General features: G+C 45.5%; 1 protein-coding gene across 1 annotated transcript in view; it reads left to right on the plus strand.

Annotated features, from left to right (window-relative positions):
- The window catches only part of IMP3 (IMP U3 small nucleolar ribonucleoprotein 3), a 125836-nt gene that overhangs the window by 34645 nt on the left and 64039 nt on the right, over positions 1 to 27152 (plus strand). Inside the window, exons 2-3 of the mRNA XM_085654811.1 lie at positions 4885 to 4992; positions 12748 to 12822. Coding sequence (XP_085510937.1) covers positions 4885 to 4992; positions 12748 to 12822 — 183 coding nt within the window. The remainder of the gene's footprint in view (positions 1 to 4884; positions 4993 to 12747; positions 12823 to 27152) is intronic.

Raw genomic sequence — 27152 nt, forward strand, 5'->3', positions numbered from 1 at the left:
GCCACTCCACTATACAACCCTCTACTCTGCGTGTTTCACTCTGCGTTGTTCCACTCTTTTGTCACTCCACTCTACTCCACTCTGTGCCACTTCACTCTTATGCCGCTCCACTTTACTCTCCATGCAGGTATTAGGCCCTGTTAAGAAATGCCATCTTTCCATGCTCAAGTTCTTAAGTTACCTTCTCTCCCCTTAAACACGACGACATTTGACACACATTCTTGTGCTTACACATTAGATAACATTCCTGAAACTCTGCTAGCTTACAATACCTCTCTATAGGCACTATAACAGCACGGTTGTATGTTGTACCAACGAGTTCCTTTACAACGCCTACCTGAACAACGCGAACTCTACTACGACCGCGTCTTAACCACGACTAGCTTTACCACAATTTTTCATGGTAAAGGCATGCATGGTAAACAGCTATCCGTGGCTGAGTTTACCACCCACTCCTTCTGCCACTGAGCCCTAAATACACCTCCACCCCTCTTGAAACTAATCTGTACCCCCACCCCCTAAAAACTAACTCTATCCCTTCCCACCCCCTAAAAACTAACCCAAACCCCCACCCCCTAAAAACTAACCCCAACCCCCACCCCTAAATTCTAACCCAAACGTCTCCACCTGCTAAAAACTAACTCGAACCCCTCTCACCCCCTAAATGCTAACCAGAACCCCTCCCACCCCCTAAAAACGAACTCTAACCCCTCCCACCCCCTAAAAACGAATACAAACCCTCCCACCCCCTAAAAACGAATACAATCCCTCCCACCCCCTAAAAACTACCCTGAACCTCCCACCCCCTAAAAACAAACTCAAACCCTCCCACCCTCAAAAAACGAACACAAACCCCCCCCCCCCCCCCCCGTCCACCCGAACCCCTCCTACCTGTTCATATCCGACGCTCCTCTGAACTCCGCTGTACCCGAACACTGGACTGACTTAGCCTTAATCACGCATGTGTGTGGTTAAGGCTAAGTCGTTGTTTGGGCAAGTCGATTTTCGGCCTGCGTGACTCCCGAACTCATTGTTCCGGAGTCGTTGTTAAGGATGTTCCCCTATCAGGAACACCTTGAACATTCTGTACAAAGGCTACGTTCAGCACACAGGATGTTATTTGTTTTTGACCACTCGGTGACAGAGCTATCACAATAGAATAAATAATAGCCGTCTGACTGGGGCTTCGGCATCGTAATATGGAGGATGTTATAATGGGATTTGGAATTTAATAAAATACCTACTTGTCCATGGGACAGGTTGCTTCATAAATCTACTTGCCCTGCAACAAAATCCGTTTGTCCCTTTTTTGCCATTCAATGCGGCAGCAAATTATGGCAGCAGTCTCATTATATAAGAGCACTGATCTAGCTGATTACGCCAGGGCTCACACCATAGTGAGTTTGAATGCTAGCAATTCCCTTATGTTTCCGCAGATCTACATACTGGGGCTGAAGGTAGTGGTAAGCAATAGTTCCAGGGTTGGAATCCCCTTTTGAGTCTGTGCATACCTACTAACTTGCAGGTTTAAAGGGTTTTTACCTACTCTTCCCTAATATTTTCCCATACTGAGAAAGGTTGGAAATTTACTCCTAACAATGGCAGATGTAACACTTCTTCCAGGGTTGGAAAACAAGTTGTTGGAGGGAAAGTGAACTTACAAACACTCAGAATGCTGTATGAGCAAATCTACTCATAAATATTTGCTCAAGCTAAAATGCAGTTCACAAATATTGTCTAGTAGTAGTGCTTCTTTGCATACTTCTGTAAATTCTTCATATTGTTAAACTTTGAAAACGTGTTTTATCCTAGAACCACTGTCAGTAGTGCAGTTCGAGCTTACAACATTTACTTAGTGCTCACCCTAATAATAATGGCTTTACATTAATGAACAATAACTGTAAGTTTGGACAGCATTACCACATGGGCACAAATATTACATTAACTGCAGCCAATGCCCTTCCCTGATCCATAATGTGGTACTGTAAACTAGCAGCCAAAGGGTTTATGCTGTAGTGGATTGGGCCTACTTGTCCCAAGGACAAAATACACATGAAAATCTGTTGCCCTTGACCCCAAACAATATGTCCTGGGCGTCGGGCTATAGGAATTCCACATCTGGTTGTTCTATATATCTGACATCAAGCCGTTGTTTCCCTCTGTCTCCCCCAGACTGCGCCTGTCTCCCTCTCGCTGTCAACCTCTGTCTCCCTCCCTCTCCCTCTGTCTCCCTCCCTCCGTCACCCTCTGTGTGTGTGTCAGCCCGGGCTGAGATAGCTTCCCAGCGCGTGCACACAGCCGCACCCGAGTACTTCACAGGTCTTTAAAAGACCATTTACATGTTAATAAAGCTTTGTTGTATTTCACCTCTTAGGCCCCTGCATCTCCACTTCGACAATCACTGGAATCCCCGGCCCCCACAGAGTCTCAGAGTCTGGGCTGCTGCAACAGGCAGTGTTTACTAACACTATTTGAATTTTTTTTTAAACACAGGTAGGATGTCTGCAAGGTCCGCGGGCCACCAAGGAAGTCTTGCCGGGCCGCTGGCAGCCCGCGGGCCGTACTATGAGTAACCGTGCAATAGAGGAACAAAGGCGAGAGACTTCAAAATATTTGGTAAATGTGCTCTTGGGCATTATATATTTGTAGAAGACTAGGTTATACACAACAGTTGTAACAGCACTGTTAAGCATGAATGCAAAGGCAACCCAAAAGAAAGTGCACATAGTGCTCGTGACAAGACGTGACGGCGCAAGTGACAACGTGAAAGAAGCAACACAGCGCAGGGCGCAAGGAGAAACGTAATGTACAATATATACAAGATGAGTGGTTCACACAATGATTATTTCAAATAGATAGACTGTAATTTTCAATGATTTGGAGAACCAAAGTACGATGTGCGCCTGAAGCCTTTTGGCTGGTAGGCGACCATTTCTCCTTGCGCCCTGCGCTGTGTTGCTTCTTTAACGTTGTCACTTGCGCCGTCACGTCTTGTCACGAGCACTATGTGCACTTTCCTTTGGGTTGCCTTTGCATTCATGCTTAACAGTGCTGTTACAACTGTTGTGTATAACCTAGTCTTCTAAAAATATATGATGCCCAAGAGCACATTTAACAAATATTTTGAAGTCTCTCGCCTTAATAAAAGAGGATAAAAATTGTATAAAAATTTAAAAGAATCCGACTAAACCAGACTAGGTTTTAATATAGTAGAACGAACACACCACATAAAAAATAAGTATTGGGAGACTTAATAGGGAGGCTGGTATCATATTTTAATATCCTATATGCCTCCCCACAGTGAGTTGTCCCGAGATTCCGGCAGACCTGTTGAAGCCATCTGTACTTCCTCTCGACATTGTCTTGACTCGAGTCTTGGTTCTTATACCACTTTCTTGGTATATGGTCTGGTTTGCCTACCCCCACCCGAGGCCCACTGTGTATTAGTGCTATTTACTGTGATTTTTGTGCTTTAGTATTGTGTGCTTTGTGTCTATCTCCATGTGGGAGATACTGTAACGTACTAGATAGTGTTATATAATAAATACATATTTTTATAAATTCTTTGTGTGGTTCTTTTTCATTTAATCTATACTATGAGATTGCAATCTGGTAAAACAAGCTGCTTTACACTCCTTCAAGACTAAGCCTGAAGGCTGTTCTCCACAGCTACGACTTGGATAGCTTTCTAAGGTTCTCTGACACCACTTAAATCACCATAAGGCTTGTCTTGACTGGTGCAATGTGCCCACTTACATTAGTGGACATCATTTATCAGGCCAGCTTCTCAGATATAATATATTTGGGCAGCAACCCTCACCCAAGGCGCTATTCCTCGACATGTAAATAAATGAATCCTTGGTATCTAGTGGTTTTCTGACTTACATGGGGGCAGATCGGCCTAAAAATATGGCTGATCTGCTGGGGGTGGGGTCAGGTGCAGAAAACAGTCAAAATGTTTCTCCAATAATCGGGAACAACCCTTGCCCAGGGGGCCGCTCCCCGCCATGTAAATAAATGTATCCCTGGTGGCTAGTGTGTTTCTGCCCCCCTTGGGGGCAGATCGGCTTGAAAGTATGTCCAGCCTGCCTTGGTGGGGGGGGCAGAGAGCGGCCAAAATATTTCCCTAATAATGGGGAGCGAACCTTGCCCTAGGGCCCACTCCCCAACATGTAAATAATCTGTAATGATTTTCTGACTCCCCTTGGGGGCGGATAGGTTTAAAAGTGGGGCCGATCTGCCTTCAGGGGGAAGGAGGAGCCAGAAAATGGCCAAAATATTTCTCCTATAATGGGGAGCGACCCTTGCTCCAGGGGCCGCTCCCCGCAATAAAAAGGAAAATCCCTGGTGTCTAGTGGGTGCATTTCTGCTGCACAATTCCGGTCCCACCCACAATCCTGCAGCAGGAATGAACTGTAGAGTGACACCAGGCAAAGGGTAAAAACTCTCTTCTTTCCCCCCCAGTGTCTCTCTGCCCTCCCGATAATCCCAGGAGGGAAAACCTGGACTTGCTGGAAGGAAATGGCTTCCAGCGCGTTCCCGGCTTTTTTTTATGACGTTGGTGCACTGTGCGCACACTGATGTTATAAGATTGTCAGGGGAGTGGTCATGGTTGGCCCAGGAAGCCCTTCCTCTGCCATCCCTGGTGTGGGTATGTAGTACGGGGCCCACGGGGTAGTGTCAGGTGGGTGGGGGGCTAGGACATACTAGACATCCTCAGCACCTGAGCGCTGGTGCTGAGGACATGTCCAGCACATCCTCAGCACCCAAGGGGTTAATGTCTTGCCTGACAGTCTAATCTAATTTGTTGTTCCAAAGTCTACTTGACACTCGCACCTTTTTAAACATATGCTCCACTGATCCTTACGATGCTCTTGTTTTCAGGTACAACAAGCTTAGCAGGAATGTCCGAGAATTGGCCCAAAAGATCAGAGACCTGGATGAGAAGGACACATTTCGGGTGCAGAGCACTGCACGTCTTCTAGAGAAATTGTAAGTAATGATGTAGATTTTGCATACCACACTCACGAGGGGCATTATTCTTATTTTGCCAATGTACTTTATCAGAATCAATATATGCATTGTGTTTTAAGGAAACCAAAATGATAAGTTCTTGTTGTCAGAGTCCGGTTTGAAGCGTACAGTGAGTATCATTAAGTGGCCAGTAACTCACAATTGCTTGATGTAAAAAAATAAATATATATATATATTTATATCTCTCTCTATATCTACTCTGGCTGAATTTACATTGAGGTTCCAGGCCCAAATCATAAATGTATTAAGCTACTAAGTTTTATTTCCTGACATGCCTTTTTTTTAACCAAACAATTCTTATTACTGTCCTATATAATACAGACACATGTTTAATCCATAATCTTGTATATGGTTTACACCACATAAAGGAAGTTTGTTACAGCTCTTTACTGATTTTAAAATCCATAGTATAAGCAATGAAGAAAAAAAGGAAAACCGCCCCAACCCCTCCTCCAGCCCTGGTGTAGGATCTGTTCTCTCGAAATGAATAGTAGTGTCCACATTAGGGTGCCATGGTCATCATAACAAAGTTGGTGTTGCAGCCAAATCTCTACCCCCATAGAAGATTTATTATCGTCCTATTTCTATTTCCATGCTTGTCTATGTTAATAGTGTGCTTAGAAAAAGTTCACTCTCTAACATTACAGGTATCGCTGCGAAGGGGGTCCCTTGTGAGATAGTTAAATAGGGCTCTCCAAAGGGTTGTATAGTCTTTGTAATTGTCTATTATGTTACATGTCAATGCATCCATCCTTCACCAGAGGTTCCATAACTAGAGTGCAGTTGGGTAATATCTGGAACTTCTTTCTTTTTCCAATATTTCATTAGTGGCAGACTTTGCAGCTCCTAAACAATTTCAATCAATTCATTTGTCATATCTCGACCGGTACTGTAGGTCTTGTATTTTTATCCCAAAATGTACCAAAGAAAACTGTTTGGGTGAGTCTGTTCAGAAAAATGTACATCCCGTCTAATACGTCTTTTTAATATGGCTGTATCTTGGGACAAGACCATCATATGTAGGGGAGTTCGCCCACCCCTCTACATTACCTCAAGCACAGTAGACTAACTATGAGGAAGTATTTTTGTAGCTTAGCTGGGTACATGTATCACTCGTATAATAGTTGGTAGTGGGTCTCTTTGCCTAGAACACTACGGGAATTCCTATTCTAATCGCTCCACGCATTTATTGTTGCAATGTGAGTGTATAATAAACAAGTTTGTCCAATTTATCTATATATGGGTGAGTGTTTGGTAGAGCCTAATTAAGGAGTGATTGATATAGCGTGGCTATGACTCCTCTTGTGCTGGTTTCAGTTCAACTATTTGCTGTATCGGGGATGAATCACATACGGTTGCTTCTTTGATGGTTGGGAGTGTTACCCCGTGTCACTGTTGTCTAATCAGAAATCCTGCTTACAGCCAATAATAGATTTATTGGTTCCACTTTCATACATTTCCTTCACCATTAAACAGTCTTCCTTTTGCCAGGTTTCAAAAGGGTCCATATTGGGAGCATGTGTTGAAGGCTGGGTCAAAATGAATACCCAGATTCTTGTATTTGTCCCGTTCCATTAGAGTAGTGTTTGCTGGTGTACTTATTATTATCCTACTTTGGGCCTTTGGCAACGGATCAGACACTAAGGACACTGACGCTTATTAAATCAGGTTCTCCTCATGACCCTTGTCCAGCCAGAATTACTCACTTGGTCCCTGAGGTGATAGCTACTCACCTCACTGCCATATTTAACAATCTGTTTAAAGCAGGATATTATCCTAAAGACTGTAAGGTAGGCTCCATCCTGCTATTATTAAAAAAGACCACCTTAGACATGGGTGACCCCAACAATTATCAACCAATTACTCGAATTCCATTTCCTGCCAAACTGGTTGAAAAAATTGTCAACAATTAACTGAACACCTTCCTAGCTAAAAGAAACTGGATTCTACACAATTCGGTTTCCGTAGTCATCATAGTACCGAGCTAGCCTTGATCACAGCAACGGAAGAAATCAGACAGACCAGCGTAGGTAATGCGGCTTGAATCCTTTTGGATCTTTCAGCCGCATTTGATACGGTTAACCACGCTCTCCTAATTGATTGCCTTGATTCAATTGGGATCAAAGGCAACGCACTGAGGTTTTCTTCATTCCTGGCTGACCGCATTCAGACGGTCTCCCTTGGGGAATTCACCTCAACAGCCTTTTCACTGCCTTGTGGGGTCCCCCAGGGCTCATCTCTGAGCCCCACCTTGTTTAATCTTTGTCACCCCACTTGCTGTCCTAACTAGATCATTTGAATTCTCCTTTGTCTCCTACGGGGATGATATGCAGATTGCGGTATCCGTTACTGACCATCCTGGTGCCACAGCAGCTCAGTTCCACAGCTGCATGTTTCACATTGGGAAATGGGATGAGCAACAATTGTCTTAGACTAAATTCCTCAAAAACGGAAGTCCTGCTGTTTGGCAGCAATCCTTCTTTTTGGTCTAACAATTGTGGCCCCAAGAACTAGGGACTTTGCCTGCCCTTAGCGACAAGGTAAACAAGCATTTGCAATGCAATAGGTCTCGCATGTGCAAAAGTTTGAGCTACTGGCATTGTAAATGACAAACCTTTTATCTATGTGTTGGTTTTGAAAATTTGAGCTATTGGTATTGTAACTGTCAAACCTTTTATCTATGTGTTGGTTTTGAAAACAGATCAATAAAAGGCATTGTCATTTACATTGACAATAGCTTAAACTCTCGCAAATGCGAGACCTATTGCATTGCAAAAGCTTGTTCACTACAGCAGCCAGCAGGCTTTTTTTTGTAGAATGGACTCAACAATGCAAGCCTGACCCATAGGTTGTGCTTGCTGTATTCAGCTGCCCAATATTTTAGTCCATGGTATCACTCTTCTCTTTTTTGAAGTGAGTTCGGTGCCCACGTTCGATCAGGGCGTATCCCCAATACCACCGCTCACCCAACAATCATCTCATAGAATGACTCAATGTTTTCCATTGTGAGCAGGGTAGCTATTCAATCGACATGCAGGTGTCCAGCTTTCCGAGAGACTATGTTTACATAGATATCTTAAAAGTGCGTCGCCGAATCGCAAAATGACAGGCCAGTGTCCATGGACTCTGGAGTGAGAAGCCAATGAAAGGCTGCAGCGGTGCTGGGAAGGGCCCCAGTACCTGCTACGTGTGGAGAAGCTGCCACACGGGTGCGCTGCAACCTCACTGTACCGTCGCCTCTTCTGCAGCCGCCTGAGATCATCTTCTGAGCGGAGCCCGATCGCGCTGCCAGCGCTATATCCTCCTTCAGGAGCCGCCGACCCTTCGTCTCTGGAGCACCCACTAAAAGGCGCCCCCCTCAGGCAGTGCTTCGCTAATCGGATACGAACTTTATTGAGCTGGATGCAACTAGTGCCTGCACTGATCGGCAGCTCCGCTCTCTTCGCAAGTGCCTGAAAAGTTTGCCTGTCCCGAAGTCTCTTGGACTGGACTTGTTCGTGGATTGTCTGCATGCTTCGAGTTTCCCCGCGGCCGCTGGAGATGTATGGCCTGCCCCAAGAACCACTTCGCATATTTATCTAGCAATATCATGTAAACGTATGTTAAACTCTCTTCCAAATAAAAAAAAGCGCTTGCCATTGCCTTGTCCTCCCCGTGACCCCGTACGCCTCTGAGCTCCGTGCCTGCTTCACAGCTGTGTGAAAACTTTTCTTATCTGCTTATTAAATAAACAAGCAGATAAGAGAAGTCTTCACGACAGCCGTGAATCAGGCGAGCCAGTCTGGCAAAGAGCCAAAGGGAGGCTACGAGAAACCCTCCTTTCCAATGGGAAGCCAGCGTTTACCATAAACGCTGACGCTACCCAATGGAAATGATGGACGGGGCTCAAGTCCCCTTCTCGAACCTGACTTGTTTACTATAGCTCTCGCAGGCGAGAAGCCCATGCGCGCTCCAATGCCAGGCGAGACCTAAAAACCTTGGGGTGATTTTCTCCTCCAAAATAGATTATGGCAACACCCTCTTCATTAATTGCCAAAAGTGGACTACAAACGCTACAAAATGCCAGTGCTTGACTACTATTGGGCATTCCTAAATATAAATCAGCCTCCCAAGCATTGATCCAATTACACTGGCTCCACGTAGATAAACACATTCAGTTCAGGGCACTCTGCGTGGCCTTCAGGGCTCAACAAGCTGTCGGACCCGACTACTTGACGCAATGTTTTCAACGTTCTACTCTGACACGCCCCTTACGCTCATCCTCAAGTGGCAATCTCATAGTCCCTAGATATAAAAAAGCCAGCTGGGGAGGGAAACGCTTCATTGCATGTACTTCAAGGCTATGGAACTCTCTTCCAATAGAACTTAAACTCAAGACAAATCTGCTGGATTTCAGGAAACTTCTGAAAAACTGGCTTTTTAGTAAAAATTTTGGTTTCCCAGGATCTTCCTAGCTTCACTATCCGTTCAGCGCCTAGATACCCCGAATAATTTATTGCACTCTATAAATCTTATCTCTATCACCTCTGGACTTCCACGCCACATTCCTCGAGGATGGGCCTCCCATGCCTCTGTCCATATATGGACCCATGCCATCTCACACTCTCTTAAGCTCCAGTCTGATGGAACTCCAAGCTGTGATGCCACATAGTACGTGTGAACATCTGGAAACGCCAGGTCTTTCATCTCTCTCGCTCTATAGAAGGCCTTAATAGCATCTGGTAGCCCCAAACGTTTCCAAATATATTTCAAGAACAAACTTTTTAAGGTGTAAAAACAGAGTTCTGTAGAATTATGGGCAGGGCTTGAAACCTATATAGGAATCTTGATAAAATGTTCATTTAATTGCGTTATTATGAGCCAACCAAGAGACCGGAAGATCTCCTGACCTCCTTAAATCTCCTAGAATCTCTGTTAAAGGTAGAAAATTGATCTTAGGTCTGATATGTTTGCCAATTATTTAACTCCCAGATACACAATAAGTTTCATCGCCCACCTAAAGGAGTGTGTTCTTTGAGGGTGGCTACCTCCTCTTATGGGACGGTCAGCTTTAGTGTTTCTGATTATGTCACATCAATCTTAAATCTGGATACTTGTCGAAAGGAGTCTAAGTAGAACTGTAGCTTCTGGAAGGCCGTCATGGATTTTGTCAAAGTTAATAGGCTATCGTTAGCAAACAACATGACTTTGTGCTCCTCTTTACTGACTCACAGGCCTATCACCTCTTATTCTTCCCTAAGGTGGGCTGCAAATGGTTCAGTTCTCAAGGCGAATAGTAAAGGGGACAGTGGGCAACCCAGTCTGGTGCCTATCGAGGTTGTATCGTCATTAAGTCATTTCCTCTCAAAAACTGCCTGGTATCCTGCAATAGTTGAGAAATTGAAGTCATTTCGAGTACCTTGAAAGAGCCAGTCTACCCGGTCAAATACTTTTCGGCATTTAAGTGTGACCAGTATTGCTGGTATCACCTATTTCTGCACCTGTTAGACCAGGTGGACCAGCATCCTGAGATTATCTTGCATCTGGCAATTTTGAAAGAAGCCTAACTGTACCAGCCCCCGGTAAGACTTTTTCCAAACGCATCGCCAGTATTGATGATTTTTAGGTCTATGCTGATCTTTAGGTCTATGTTTACGAGTGCAGTAAGGCAGTGTGATGTGCATTTCGCCATATCTTTCCTCTGCTTATGGATTAGGATGATGTTAGATTAATTTGTTATCGGAGTTAAATCTTTGGCCCTTGGGAATTAGTCAATACTCTTGTCAGATAGGGAATTAGTAATCGTCTGAAGGTTTTGTTGACTCCCGGTGTGGCCATCTGGGTTGAGATTTTAGGTCTTAATGGCTGCCTAGCTGCCTCCTCTATAATGATTCTAGTGTGATATCTTGTTCGGGGGTTATATTGGGGATCTGACATATCTATTTTGCAGGGTGCCCGAGCACTCTGCAGTATATAATTGTTAGTAGTAGGAAAGAAGGACCATCAGCTTCTCGTCCTCTTTGGTTAGCCTAGTCCAATTGTCAAACAGTCTCTCCTTCACAATGTTATTCCTGTTTTATTTGGACTATGCGAGTCATATGGGGGCCGATCTTATTTTCCAGAGCAGAATGAGAAAGTTGCAGTCTAAGGAGTGTGAGCTCAGCTCTGTTAGTATCTATTGTTCATAGCTGCCCCCAGACTGATTTGAGAATGATGTACTTTATTTGTTTTCTAATGTTTTTAAGTGTGGCTTCTAGGGTGTCTCAATGTTGCTGCAAAGTTTCCTATGGTATGCTACTTTACTTATGCAAATCCCTTGCAAAACGTTCTTAAAGTAGTCCCAGATTGTGCCTCGAATATTTCTTGTGTGTCATGGTTGTGAAGTACTCCTTAATGGATCTTTACTTTTTCCTGGGAGCCCTCTCCATTGTATTGTGGCACTAACCGGGGCATGATCTGAGATGCTGATTGTGCCTATTTCTGATCGAGAGGTCAGGGGCAGGAGTGGGGAGCTTAGACACGCATAATCAGTTCTTAAGAACATCTATGGATATGTGAGAAAAACGTGTAATCACTCTTTGCATGTTATTCTTCCTACACGTCATACAGTCCAATCTCCCTCAGGCGTCCCCTGTGTTTCCTTGACAAGCCCTAAGGTGTGGAGTGGTAGAGCCTGTTCTGCCTGCCTTGTAGTCCCCTTTGGCGTTAAAGTTGCCCAGAAGAAGGTCACCCTTGTCAAAGCCTGGCAGATTGTATAGTGTTTTACATACATATTAATCTTGTCCTGTGTTAGGAACATATACCACTGCTATAGTGAATGAGGCTTCTTCTAGTGTCCAGTGTACCTTAATAAAGTATCTGCCTTCTCTATTGTTTTTTTGCTACCAGAACATCTGAAAGGGAAATTTCCACGAATTAGGATGGGTCACTCTGTAATGTTTACCGTTTCCTGTTTCCTGAGGAGTAAAAAGCCTGTTTGCAGTGTTTATGCTTAAAGTTTGTTTCTTCACCTCTTTCTAGATGCATTTCCTGCAGTGCAGTTAAATAGTGACCTCCCTGTTTCATACACTGTTTCATATACTGCAGTATTTGGTCTGTTTATTGAGTGCATTAAGCTCCTGCATATTTAAAGGCAGAGCAGTGACCATGGGCTTGTCAGGTATGTTATCTGTGGTAGATCCAGGCAGCGCCATCGTAGTGGTTGTATCTATATTTAATTTGTTTTGCCATATTGGGTGTGCTTGAGTGTACTCGCGGTATGTATGTGGCACTAGTACCATACCTGTCAAAGTTTGAGTTTGCTTTGTGTGACACTTCCTTGCGAGAAAAATAAAACAATGAAGACGAGGGAAACCAATAAATATCAGAAGTTGCACCCATTTGAGGAACAATAAACCCTAAGAAGTTCTTTAAAGTGCTGCAAAGCAGCAAAAATGGAAGGGTGCTAACTTAGTGTAGTCACCATCTTAAGCAGGACTTTAGCTTCACTTCCAAAAGTCATCATATTACATGGTCAAAGTAACCAGTGGCTTTCTCCTTTCACATGTACCCCAGCCTGAGCCAAAGTTTCACTTCTCATTGCCCGTCAAAGCTGATCGTTTTAGTAGTGTACCGTTTTAATGATTTGAAGTACATTTGACAATTAAGATCTATTTTAAACTTGTAGGTTGAAGGCTAAAAAACAAACTTTTCTAAAATGGGCGTTACATTTTTTTTTTCTTTCTTTAACATTAGATATGCCATGGGACTGATAAATACGAAACAGGGCCTCCAGCTGTGCGAAAATGTTTCAGCCTCATCTTTTTGCAGGTAACTCATCATTGATTCACAGCTATCAGTCTTATCATATGCACAGTTATGTATTTAGCTTGTAACCAATTTTGTAGGTAGTTTTAAAAGTCTTACGTCTATGCGTGTCATATACCTAGATTAGAAGTTTATTTTGATAATCATAGGAAATAGTAGCTCAAAAGCTGTTGCCAAGCCCTGCAACAAAATTTGTTAAAATGGTTCATTCAAAATCGAAATTAAACCAGGGAAAGACAAAATAATCTTAAGACACCTTTATTTCACAGTAGCATTTTCGCAATGCTGCAAATAACTGTTGTTACTAGTATGTGTTAATCCTGTGCATAATGTGCATTTCAATATTTGTATTCTATTCTTGCATTCTCATTAATTCTGTGAAACATGTACAGCCCTTATATAATCCCCTTGATAAAACAAGCATTTGCAATGCCATAGGTCTCGCATTGACGCGAGTTTAAACTATTGGCATTGTAAATGACAATGCCTATTATTTTTGTTTTTTAAAACCTAAATAAAAGGCACTGTCATTTACAATGCCAATAGCTTAAACTCGCGTAAATGCGAGACCTATTGCATTGCTAGTGGTTGTTTAAGTTAAAAACTGAGCCCGGCACCGCCTCAAGGACACCGCGCTCTGTTTCTCTCTCTTTTTTTTTTTTTTTTTACTTTAGCACTGAGTGCGGTGTCCTTGAAGGGGGTGCCGCTCTCTGTGTTAAAGTTTTTTTTTTTTTTTTTTTTTTAAATAAAGAAACTGAGCGCAGTGTCCCTCAAGCAGGCACCGCGCTCACTATGAAAGTAAAACATTTTATAAAAAAATAAACAGCGCAGTGTTCCAAAAGTGTACGACATGCTCAACATGAGTTAAATATAAATAAATACATTAATTAACTGAGCGCGGTGTCCCTATAGCGGGCGCCACGCTCAGGATACAAATACAAAAAAATTGCATCCGCCATTGTCCCCATAAGTGCCCATAAACAAAATAGTGCCGACTACCTAGATAAAGCTGACCGTGTAGCGTGCCAAGTAAAAGGTCCAGTTGTTATGGGCGGTAACAAATGGCGACATGGCGGTAACAAGGAGGGCCTAACAAGCCTTATAATGAATCGGAAGCCAGCATTTACCAAGGACAATGACACCAGCCAATTAAAAATATGGGAGGAGAGTGGGCGAGGCTTTCACAGCATACTCTACTACAGCATGCCTCGCAGAGCGAGCAGCGTGTGCGCGCTGTCTCAAGGCTCGACCTAAATAGAGAAAGGGATACACATGGTAGTACCTGCTTCTTCAGGCTCCGTCAAGTGGCAGGGGGAGGGGAAGACTTCAAGAAAATTCCAAACATTCAGGTCATAGTATAGAATCGCCTCATTATCGTGCTCAAATTCATATAGCTTATGTTTTAAAATGTGAGGCAAGATTATTTGATATTAAACCTATTTAAGTTAGGTTTTTGTAGGGTGTTGAATTAAAAAAATTAAACTAAGTGTAGTAAAGCGATGGTCTATGGATCACATAATTCAGTCAAGTGTGGAAGCTGGGATTTGAGACCACAATTTTATATTATGCGGTTCAGAGACTGTAGGGTTACATCCTTCTGTTCAATTTGAAACCAAAGGTCAATGCTTTGTATTCAATTACTGTTATTCCATTAGTGTTAGTTTAATTAAGGAGTGTGAAGTGTGTTTATGATACTCCATGCACTGATACTATACAAACGTATTGGCATGTGTTTATAAAGTTTAAAGGTCTATTTTTCAGTTTGGGATGTTTCCACAGACACTCAAGATAAAACAGTGACGTATCAGGTTTGTCTGAAATCACGCTGCATGTTAAAAGTGTCCCTTTGAAGAGCTAGCTTGACAATGTTTAGGATTGATTCAGCACCTCAAGTTACAGAGCTGTACTGTGGCACAGGCCATGTGCAGCATGGCTTTAGCGACACATTTTCTGTCTGCCACTGTTTGATCTCCACTTCAAAATCTGGGAGGGATATTGTACCCTGTCCCACCCTTCCGACTCTCCAGCCACCCCCACCTCACTGTAACATTGGTGGGGAGTGGGCTAAATCACCACGTCTCTCCCGATTTTCACGACCCTGTATTTACGATCCTTGACGGACTTGTTAGCTGCCTGGACACCTCCATCCTGTTAATTCGAGTGCTGCTGCCTGGCTCCTGTATACAAGTCACTACTGTGGAGCCTGGACCTGACCATCTCTACATGCTTCAGTCGCCTTACTCCTGCTGTAGAGTTTTCATTACCGTGACCCCGGCCTGCATACCCTTCTGCACAATCTGAAGCCTCTGAGTCAAAAAAACCGGAGGCCCAGTTAGAGACTATTCGCATCGTCCAGTCTGGATGTTGCCTCCCTGTGGACAAACATTTTAGAGTATTCTCTGGAACCAAATGTAACCTTTATTTTTGCAGCGTGAATCTTTCTGGATTCACTATGCTGTGCATTATTCCGCGATCTAGTGGTTGGGTCCGGATTCGTAGTCTTTCTCTTCTTCTTTTTTTTTTTTTTTTTTTTTTGTAGCCCAGGTGGGCGTCGACGTCCCACCATTTGGTGTACCTCTTGTGACGTCGGCGTGCTTCCTGCGGAAGTCCCACCTTTGGGGCGCCATCTTCAGATTCTTTTTTCCGCCGTTGGGTCTGGTTCGTCATCGAGAAGCTCCAGAGTTTTTAACGAAGGAGGAAGAAAACGACACGAGTTTCATCGAAGGAGAAATTATAGAAGACGACAGAGAGGAAGATCATACAGCCGGGAAGACGAAGAAGGAGGAGATCCTCGAAATCTTCAACGCCCATCGGAAAATGCGCACTCAGAGACTCTGAGCGCAATGGACAAAACACCCTTTAAATTCTGCCGTAACTGCCACCACAAATACGCTACAAGAGAACCCGTTTTAAGATTTTTGGGGCTGCCGCTGTAGTTTGGTGTAAAATCCGTAAACATTTTACCTTAAAGGAATAGTAGGGAAACTCCCCATAATTTTTTGTGATTCAACTATGCGGAGATGGAATACTCAGGGGATTAGAACTATTGGGGACCTCTTCTTAAATAATCAATTGATGTCCTTTTGTGAACTTCAAGAGAAGTTCGGGCTGCAACGCTCGGATTTTTTTAAACATCTCCAAATTCGAAGCTTCTTAGATAAACGTGTTTTAAGAGGCCAGATTAGCTTGGAAAGTAACCTGATCTTGGAATGTATAAGGGGACGATGTAAGATCTCTCAAATTTCAAAATTATAACCACAACCCAACAGGACGACCTTGTTTACTTTGAGCAACGCTGGGATAGAAGGCTGGGGATAGTAGGTGTCGATTTACAATTAGTATTGAATTTAGCTGACACTGTTCTTTTTTCAGGCAGCTTCAAAAGCAAATGTTATATGGCTATTTTTGATCTATACTACTCCCCAGCGAAGATAGCTAAATGGGGAACCAAACGGGGGGGATGTTTGTCCTAGATGCGCTCTGAGGGCAGCCGATCTGGTGCATATGTTCTTTGACTGTCTGGTACTAGCCCCCCTGTTAAATGAGGTAAAATGCTTTTTGAACTTAGGTCTTGGAGTCTCTGTTGACATTACACCTCAATTAGTGCTATTTGGATATGAGTTTGGGGTAAATATCAGAAGACGCTCAACCCCCGAGAACGGTTTTTTGTTTCTATGTATGTCCATCTTTCGTTTGTGTATCACCTCCCAATGACTTAGTCCGGAAGTACCGTCTTTTTTTACTTGGAAGGCTAAATGACTATCCCTATATAATTTGGAAATTGCTATGTATAAACTTAAAGGTAGAAGAAAAAAGGAATTTGGGTTTGCACTTTGGGCCCCAATAATTAACTGGGTCTGACTGCTCTATCCTTGTTTTTTTTTGTATATTGTATATGTAATTATAAATGCTCTTTGATTGTAAGAATGAAATTATCAATGCTGATTTGAATAAAATTTTAAAATATTTTTTTTAAAAATACGCGCAGAAGGACCAACATCCGGTCTGCAACCTTTGGCTGCCGATCGACCACGAGAGCAAGGACTGCAACGCCTGTTCCGTCTTCACGCCGAAGACACTCCGGGTGAGAGAAAGGCAGAGGAGAGCCAACTTCAACATGGAAGGCAAGGGTAAGGCCCCGTCGCTGTACGAACTGGGCCTCTCCACCAACGATGAAGACAACATCGCCGAGGGACCTGATGTCTTCACGGTCACAGAGACCGATAAGAAAACGCCTGACAAGGTAGGAGACACGTCGAGTACGAAACTCCCGAAAGGGCCCCGAAAATCTGAGAGTGACTCTCGAAAAACAGAGTCAAAGTCCTCGAAAGGAACACCGGTGCCGAAAATTTCGACGACCGCGAGTGGATCCAAGGACGAAAGGCCTTCGAGAAGGACTCCCAGGTCCCGAAGGCCGCCGAGAAACGGAGTTCGTCGAAGAAGGCCCACGAGGCGGGGCGTTCGGCGACAAAGGACAAGGCCGCGTCGACGCAAGCTCCGTCGAAAAGACCAGTGCTCGATGCCGAATATGCCTCCGAAATGGAGAAGAAAAAGAGAAGGCTCGAGGCGGAGATGGAGAGCATCCTTCAGAGGAAGAAGGAGTTCGATGAAAAAATTAAAAAATTAAAAATCCCACCGAAACCGTCGACGGATGTCGTCGAGATCGAAGAACAGGAAGAGTTCGACGCCGAAGAGCAGTCGAGAGATCCTGAAGGGGAGGAAGAAGACCCCTACTATGAGGGAGAAGATGAGGAAGAGGAGCAGCAGTCGATCTACGACTCGGCGCCGTCGACGACACATGAGCTGGAATGGCAGGACATCGACGCCGAAGAGCCCGTGGAGACTTATCCTTCGAGGCCTTCGCCGCCAGACGACATTGGACGAAAAACTCACCCAACTGAAGAAAGAAAATGAGACGGCAAGGTCCATGGGGGCCCTGCAATTCAGAGGGATGAGAAGAGGCACCCCAGCTCGGAGACCCTACGGAAGGGGAGGAAACCAGCCGGGAACGTCACACCAGACATTCCAGCAAGGACAGCAGGGTGAAAGTCACGGCCAGCAGGGACGGCAGAAACAAAACTGGCAGTACCAGCCTCGAGGCCAGTCCTTTCACGGGAGGGGAAACGAACGTGGCCAGAGAAGAAGAGGGGGAGATCAACCCTCATCAAAGTGACTTCGCACGGAAGAAAAGGCTCACCCCCAGTATACCCCGAGGGGTGAAGCACTAAGTAAGCACAGTAAGTGGGGTACACAAACCAAACGCCTACGAGCATGCAACACCAGTAGGCGGAAGACTAGGACTTTACCTTCAACAATGGCAAAAAATAACCTCAGACAAATGGATACTCAACGTCCTACAGTACGGATACTGCATAGAGTTGGAGAAAAGACCTCCAAACAGGAAACCAATGAGAATACAACGCTCTGGTCAAGAGCTTACTCAACTCAGGGAAGAGGCGCTACAACTGCTCCAAAAGGAGGCCATAGAACCAGTGCCATGCAGAGAAAGGAACAAGGGCGTGTACTCAACTACTTCCTGGTCCCAAAGGTGGACGAAACACTAAGACCCATCCTGGATCTACGGTTCCTAAACAAATTCATAAAGACGCAAAAATTCAAAATGACATCGCTACAAGAAGTGCTACCTCAAATACGAGGCGGAGACTTCATGTCCACCGTGGATCTCAAAGATGCCTACCTGCACATCCCGATGAACAGGCACCACAAAAACCTGTTGAGGTTCAACATCAACCAGGATCATTACCAATTCACAACCCTGGCATTCGGTCTAAAGTCCGCCCCAAGGGTATTCACAAAATGCCTTGCAGCAGTAGCAGCGCATCTACGGAGGGAAGGCATTCATGTTTATCCTTACCTAGACGACTGGCTAATCAAAGCAAGTACTCGCGACAAGTGCGAGGAGCACGCAGAGCGGGTGACAAGAACACTAACAAACCTGGGGTTCTCGATACACTGGGGGAAGTCATCAATGGAACCAGAACAGGTGAAGAACTTCCTGGGAGCGCAGATCAACACCTTAGACAAAACGGTCATGCCCAGCGACAGGAGAACAATAGCCCTGCTGAAGGAGACTCGTCTCTACCAGAAGGGGCGAGCTCTGACAGTGAGAACAGCGAGCAAGATCAGGGGTATGATGGCGTCGTGCATTCACCTAGTCCCCAATGTACGGCTTCACATGAGACCGTTCCAGGAATGGCTGCAACAACAATGGTCACAAGCAAACGGAAGTTGGGAGGATCTAGTGGTTGTTACGCACGCAGTGCAAGAGGAGATAGCATGGTGGAACAGGGAGAACATAACTATAGGGAAGCCCTTGACACCACCAAACCCAACTGTGGCCATTACCACAGACGCATCACAGATAGGATGGGGAGCGCACATGAACAAGCTCAGAGTGAGGGGTCTGTGGACTCCAGCAGATGCGATCAGACACATCAACTACCTGGAATTGAAGACCGTACTGCTAGCCCTGAAGGCCTTCCAGAGGCAGCTTTACAACCAAAAAGTGTTGATACAGACGGACAATACTACCACAATGTTCTACATCAACATGCAGGGAGGAACACAATCGTTCCCCCTCTCGACTCTGGCACAAGAGATTTGGAGGTGGGCCATCCCACTCAAAATAGACCTGCTGGCGATACACCTACCAGGGAAGGACAATGTGGAAGCCGATTGGCTCAGCAGGCAGACCTCGGCATCCCACGAGTGGGAGCTCAATGGACAGGAAACGCAAAGACTATTCAAAAGGTGGGGTACACCGACAATAGACCTATTTGCAACACACCTGAATGCAAAATGCCGAAACTTCGCATCCAGACAACCAGAAAAAGAGTCCCAGGGGAATGCCCTATGGATAAGTTGGTCAAGGACATTTGCATACGCTTTTCCACCAATACCACTGATACACAGGGTACTCAACAAGTGCAAGACCAGCAACATGACAATGATCCTGGTGGCACCACAGTGGGCAAGACAGACATGGTACTCACAAATAGTGGAGATGGCACAGGGACCTCCACACAAATTCGCAAACAGAAAGGACTTGCTCTCCATGCAGAGCGGAGAGGTTCTACACCCAGAGCGCCACGGACTGGCAGCTTGACTCCTGAAGACATAGAGTTCGCACACCTTAAACTACCTCCAAGCACTATGCGAGTGCTGCGTGAGGCAAGGAGACCAACAACACAAAAATGTTATGGGGATAAGTGGAAAAGGTTCACAATGTGGTGCAGCAAAAATAAACTGCAAAATAAATTGACAAAGGAATCAACGGTGCTTAGATACCTCGCACACCTTCTAAAGGCGAAACTATGCTCATCGTCGCTGAGGGTCCACCTAGCGGTGATCGTAGCTTACACACGAGGTGAGACAGGAGGAAGCTTCTTTACGTCACGGGTAGTAAAGACATTCCTGGAAGGGGCAAAAAGAATAGCGCCACCAAAGAGAATGCAACCTCCCTCATGGAACCTCAACATAGTCCTGACGGAACTTATGAAGGCGCCCTTTGAGCCCATTCACAAGGCCTCCCTTCAAATGCTAACAATGAAGAAAGCCTTTCTGGTGGCAATAACCTCACTGCGCAGAGTAAGCGAGCTGCAAGCGCTAACGCTGCAAGAGCCCTACATCCAGATACACAAGGACAGAGTCGTAATGAGAACGGACCCACACTTCATGCCAAAGGTGCGTGGGGGGCAATCTGTCCCAAGGGAAGCCCTTCCATCTACCTCCATCGGTGGCCACAGTGATAACGGATGCATCCACTTTAGGGTGGGGTGCGCATCTTGGGGATCTGGAGATCAAAGGACTTTGGTCTCCGGAGGAAAGGTTGCTTCACATCAACCTTCTGGAATAGCGGGCGATTCGTTTGGCGCTCAAGGCCTTCCTCCCTTCCCTTCGCGGTCAGTCTGTTCAAGTCCTGACGGACAACACTACCGCGATGTGGTATGTCAACAAGCAGGGAGGAGTGGGGTCGCATTGTCTCTGCAGAGAGGCTCTGCGTCTCTGGTCCTGGGCTCAAGACCATCAGATTTGTCTGATGGCAAATCATCTGGCCGGGGTGCTGACCGTACGTGCGGACAGTCTGTCGGCAGTTCTCCGCCGACCACGAGTGGAGGCTCCATCCGGCGGTGGTTCGTTACGTCTTTCGGATGTAGGGAACTCCTCGGGTGGACCTGTTCGCCACCCGCGAGAACGCGCACTGCCCGTCGTTCTGCAGTCTCCAGTATCCGATGCAGGGGGCGTTGGGGGACGCGTTTCAGTTGAGTTGGGGCTCGCAACTCCTTTACGTGTTTCCTCCCATACCCTTGATTCCTCGGGTTCTGAGGAAGATTCGCCAAGACCGGGCCCAAGTTATTTTGATCGCCCCAGATTGGCCAAGAAGGGTGTGGTATACAGATCTTCTCCACCTCTCCTCGTGCCCTCCGCTCCGCCTCCCTCTGAGGGCAGACCTCCTCTCGCAGTCGGAGGGGCAGGTTCTACACCCCCACCTCCAGAGCTTACACCTTCATGCCTGGAGATTGAACGGGGCAACCTGAATTCCTTCTCTCTCCTGCCTGATGTGGTGGATGTTATTTTATCGGCCAGGCGACACTCCACCAAGTCCATTTACTCATATAGGTGGTCTAAGTTTGTTAAATGGTGTGGAGAGAGATCCATTGACCCTTTAAAAGCCCATCTTTCTGATGTGCTTCAGTTTGCTCTTTCCTTGGCTCAGCAGGGCTGTGCTGTGGCCACGGTCAAGGGCTATCTTCCGGTCTTATCGGCTTTTCTATGTCTTCCTGATCAACCGTCATTATTTAAATCTCCGATTGTACTAAGGTTTGTCAAGGGCCTTACAAACAAGTTTCCTCCTACTCCTTTTGTAATGCCACAGTGGGAACTTACTCTTGTCTTAACTTTTCTGATGGGGTCCCCGTTTGAGCCTCTTTATAGCTGTCCTCTGAGGCTATTGTCCTTCAAAATGGTCTTTCTTGTAGCCATAACCTCGGCAAGGAGGGTGAGTGAGCTTCAAGCTCTTAGTTCTAAACCCCCTTTTCTAACATTACATGCTGAAAGGATGGTACTCGGGACCAGGGCTGCTTTCCTACCTAAAGAAGTTACTCCGTTTCATTTGGGGCAGTCTATTACTCTCCCTGTTTTTTATCCTCCTCCTCATCCCTCCAAAGAGGAGGAAAGACTTCATCGCCTGGACCCAAAGAGAGCTGTGAGCTTTTACCTGGACAGAACGAAGGACTTTCGTCTGGACGATCAGCTCTTTGTGGGTTATGTTGGTCATTCTAAAGGAAGAGCAGTGCACAAGCGCACTTTATCGAGATGGATAATCCTTGCCATCAAGATCTGCTATGCCCTGGCTGGTAAGGTTCCTCCTGAGGGTATTGGGGCTCATTCAACTAGAGCTAAATCATCTACATCTGCGTTGGCCAGGGGTGTTCCTGTGGCAGATATTTGTAAAGCTGCGACTTGGGCCTCCCTCCATACTTTCCAAAGCATTATTGCTTGGACTCTGAGATGAGGAGGTAGGGCCACTTCGCGCGCTCTGTCTTGCAAGACTTTCTGGTATAGGAAGGTGGACACCCTCCTCCGGGAGTGGGGACTGCTGTGGGAATCTATTCACAAGGTGAGGAATCCACTGGCAGATGTATCCATCAGAAGAACAAGTTGCTTACCTTCGGTAACGCTTTTTCTGGTGGATACAGTATTTGCCTGTGTATTCCTCACTGGCCCACCCGCCTCCCCGTTGTCCACCTTTGTATACCTTAAAAGTTGTCTTGTTTGAGATGTTATGCTTTCTGGTACATTGGTAGGAAATGCTTGTTTTATTTAGCTTTCCTTTTGTTTATGTACTATGTATATTTGGTTGTATACTGTGTATACTTTGAATCTGTTGTTGGTCCACCTGTGCGCCTCGGGGGCACGGAAAAAATGGGTGGAACTGACGTCATCACGCCGACGTGGCTCTTTTATGGCTCCAGTGACGTCATACGGAGTCGCGAGCGGAGCCGATGCATTATGTCGTCGTCGGCGTAGAGAGCTGGGGAAAAAAGTTCCGTGGAATGCTGGCGCATGGGATATTCACAAGGTGAGGAATCCACAGGCAGATACTGTATCCACCAGAAAAAGCGTTACCGAAGGTAAGTAACTTGTTCGTTACTCCCCAAAACTGTACCTCTGTACCCAGCCTTTGCACATCCCTGGCCACATGTAAGCCCCTTGTAAAAAGTACCATGGGTACTGTGAACAGGGAAGGCCTCTAATGGCTGGAGCACCTATTGTGCCACCCTTGGAAACCCTGCACCTTAACACCCACACACTGCCCTTGCAGGCTGTGTGTTTTGGTGCAGAGAAAAGTGAAGAGTCGACATGGCACACATCCTTGTGTGCCATGTCTGCAACCCCACTACCTGTGGCCTAGGTAAGTCATCTCTAGCAGAGTGCATTAGACAGCAGGTTAGGGTACAGTTGCATGAGCACTGTACCCCTACAGCGTCCAAGTGCATTCTTCGACATTGTAAGTGCAGTAAAACCATAAAGAGTATATGGTCTGGGAGTTGGTTAGTACGAACTCCACAGCTCCATAATGGCTTTACTGAAACCTGGGATGTTTGGTAGCAAACGGCTCAGCATATTAAACCCACACTGATGCCATTGCGGGTTTTAACATAAAATGCACTCTGAGCACATCTTAGAGATGCTGCCTGAAAAACGAGCTGCTCTGGTGTGGTTCTTGAATGATAACCTGCCATTTGCCACCACCAGACTGGTTTCTTGATGCCTGGGTAGAGGGCCTCCGCTCTCTAGGTCCAGAAACAAAGCCCATCCTGGGCAGAGGTGTCATGCCTCCTCCCCCAGGATGGGTTGGGTCTACGAAGGGGAAGCTTCAAAGGCCTGCCGCCTTTGCTAGCTGACCCTGCCTTTTGCTGCCCCCAACAACTGGCTCCCACCGGTTCTGACCCCCACTTTAAGCGGGAGAAACTGTTGGAAAACCAAGTCAGGAAGAGAGTTGTGCCCACCTTTGCCAACTCCCCCCCTCCAGTAGGTGAAGTAAGTACATTTCTCAGTTCCCTCCATCCTGAAGAGGAGCAGACCAAGCCAAACAGAGAGACGCTCATGCCCCCTCTCACTGGAGGGTGGCATAATATTGGGTGTACTCACCTCAAGGAAGGGACCTATTGGTCCCAACCTGCACGCCCCTGTAACGCCCCTTAATTTAGTTTTTAGTGGCGACCCTGAACCTTGCCTCCTCAGATTGAAGAGGAAAAACGGACCTAAGAGCTGTGCTGAAGGAGGAAAAAGAGGACAACTGCTTTGGCTTCAGCCTCCTGGCCTGTCCCGACTTCGACCTGCTCCCAGCTAAATCCCTGCGTGTCCTGCTGCCATCCAAAACCTGGTGGACCTGCCCTGCCTTCACCAAACAGGCTCTGTCTCCCGTGTGCAGTAGATTTGGTCCAATGAAAAGACTCCAACACAGACCCTGGATCCAGCCGAATTCTGCACCTGACGCCCACGGCCTTAGTTTGAGTGGTCCAGCACCACAAGGAGGTCTTCCCAGCGATCCTGACCTGGGATCTGGTGATCCCCGACCTGCTTCGACCTTCTACCCGAGGCCTGCAGCCTCAACCTGAGGGGTCCCCCCGACCGCAACCGGATATGGTAAGAACACCCGACTCCCAAAGACACCCCTGCACCTGATGCCCACGGCCTTTGGTGGCCCAACCAACGGTTCCAAGACCCCCCCTCAACACACTAACCTATCTCTTGCAAGTGGTCGTCCTCAGGAATCCTCCTTGACCAAGCCTGCAGCCCTTCTTCCGAACCGGAGATCTCTATTGCAAACAACAAAGCCCCCAACATCCTTGGCACTCTGTATCTGGCAGCCTCAGCCCAGCGGCATGTTCATAAGTAGCTCCTGACCAAAGGGTCCCATTATCTAACATTGGGCCCCTGCACCCGGCTGCCCTGGCGCTGCTGGTGGTGCCCTTTGTATGCCAACTTGAACCTTGAGGAACCTTGGTTCTAACCCCAAACAACTGTTCTTGCAGGTTGTTTTTTACCTGCAAACCGGTAATATTCATTCCTCCCATAGGAAACCATGTTATGATTTTTTTTCCCCTCCTAAAATGTTCTTTAAACCAATAACTGTTGTACTTACATGTGTTATGTAAGACTTTCGGTGTGATAGCTAGGTATTTCACCCTGAGTAGTAAAAGTAACGCAAAGGTAATCTAAAATAATTTCACTATATTCTGAACTGTTTTAAAAGCAAATACAAACCTGTAACGATTCCAATTTCAACCAAAATTGGTTTTTCTTGTAATGTTTTATATTTGTAAACATATCCTACTTAACCTGTGCCAGGTCCTGCTTGGTTCTAGAAATAAAATATAAGTATACCTTTTTTATACATAACTAATTGGTCTGGATTCAGTCTTCGAGTGTGTGCCATCAGTTCTTAACTGAGTAAATACAATAAATGCTTAACACACCCTCCTGATAAGCCTAGCTGCCCGAACACACTACTACAAAGAGAGCTGTTAGTGATTATCTAATTTAGCCTCTGCTATACCTCTGGAGAGTCACTGGACTCTGTGCACACTATACCTTACTTTGGGACAGCATATACAGAGCCAGCTTCCCACAATGTTCATTATGGCGAAACACTGAATGAGCTAGTAATGAAAAATAATGTTACGTTTGCCTGCTCCCACTGAGCATCAAGATCCTACTTTTAATGGTACTGCTTCAGGAAGCACAATAGAGTTTATTTTAATATCAGCATGGTTAGTTCCATCATCGACCAACTCTAGAGTTATTAGAGATTGTATAGGTGACTATAACAGACTTACTCTATTTATTACAAACATGAGGGCCAAGAGCAGATCTGAGGAGGCACAAGTCACTGAGTATTCCAGAAACAAAGGTTTCAGATTAAAATTAGACAACATCAATTCGGAACAATTTGTATATATTCTAAAAACTAATAAAGAATTACTTTGGATATGTATGCCAATGACGCAGTCCCCAGTGTTATTTTATATTAATTTACCTCTCTATGCAACTCTATATTTTCAATGCCCAGAACGCACCAAGTAGTGAGCAGCAATACGGGTGATTTAATACAGTGGCACAAAAACAGCTTAGATTAGCTCTTAAAAAATGCCCACGATCCCAGAATGATATTAAAGCTTATGGGCATATTTATAAGAATACTATAGCCATAAGGAGTTAAGAGATTAGACTCAAGACTTGGGAGAATCTGGAAGCAGCAAGATAGGCAAAGGATAGTGGTAAATCTTAGGTTTTTTTACAGACCTTGATACCCCCAAGGTGGAGTGCTTAATCCCCACTGATATTGGGGTTGAACATTTCACCAATGTCTTGGACCCTGGCCATCTGATAACTGATCCTCTCACTCCAGATGTTGAATCACTTGAAAATGTAACCTCCCTCACATTGAATTGTACCATAGATGTGAAAGATGTTACCTGGCAATCGAAAACTGCCCTGCTGGGAAAGCCCAGGAATGGTGCCTATGGACGTCTTCAAAGAGAATACCTTCTTTTATGACCCTGTAAAGTTATCAGAACCGCTATGGTTGGCTCAATAACCGCATCATGGAAGGAGGCAGTAATATGGCTCATCTTTAAAAAAAATAATAATAATAATAATAATGGGGAGGTAGAAATTTGCCCAAATGTTACCGTCCAATCTCTTTTTTGGATTCTACCACAAATATTCTGTGTCCAGCACTTCTCACTAGACTGGAGACATGGGTATAAGAGAACGCTGTTTTTACGGAACTACAATTTGGATTCCACCTGGGTCTAGGAACTGTAGAGCAATGCTTAAATCTCTACCTCTTCATTAGGAAGTATGTCCTAGCCAGGAGAGGAGTCCTTCATATGGCATTTATGTACCTCACTTGTGCGTTCAATACAGTAGATCATTCTAAATTGTAGACCCTTATGGAATATGTGGGGGTGGAAAGGCCCTAGTCTCTGTTTAGACTTGAACACTGAGAAACGTCAGTTCAATATGGGTCAAATGGAGAATGTTCTGTCTCCATGTGGTCTACAGCTGGGGTTCGTCATGGATGTGTGCAAGCCCCTTTTTAGGTTTCGCCTGCACATGGCTTGCGCTGTGCTCCTGAAATCTCTTGCATTTAATATATCTTAAAAGGTGGCCCTCATCAGTTTACGCTGCCGAAAGACTGTGCCCTTCCGCTTTAGTGTGCAACTTATTTTTATGTTTACTTTCCCTGGCTGCACGCCTTGAAACCGTGCTTTTGACTGTATCCAGCACGGCTACATTGA

The sequence above is a fragment of the Triturus cristatus genome, chromosome 4_1 (assembly GCF_964204655.1).
Source record: "Triturus cristatus chromosome 4_1, aTriCri1.1, whole genome shotgun sequence".
In the NCBI taxonomy this organism is placed as follows: Eukaryota; Metazoa; Chordata; class Amphibia; order Caudata; family Salamandridae; genus Triturus; species Triturus cristatus.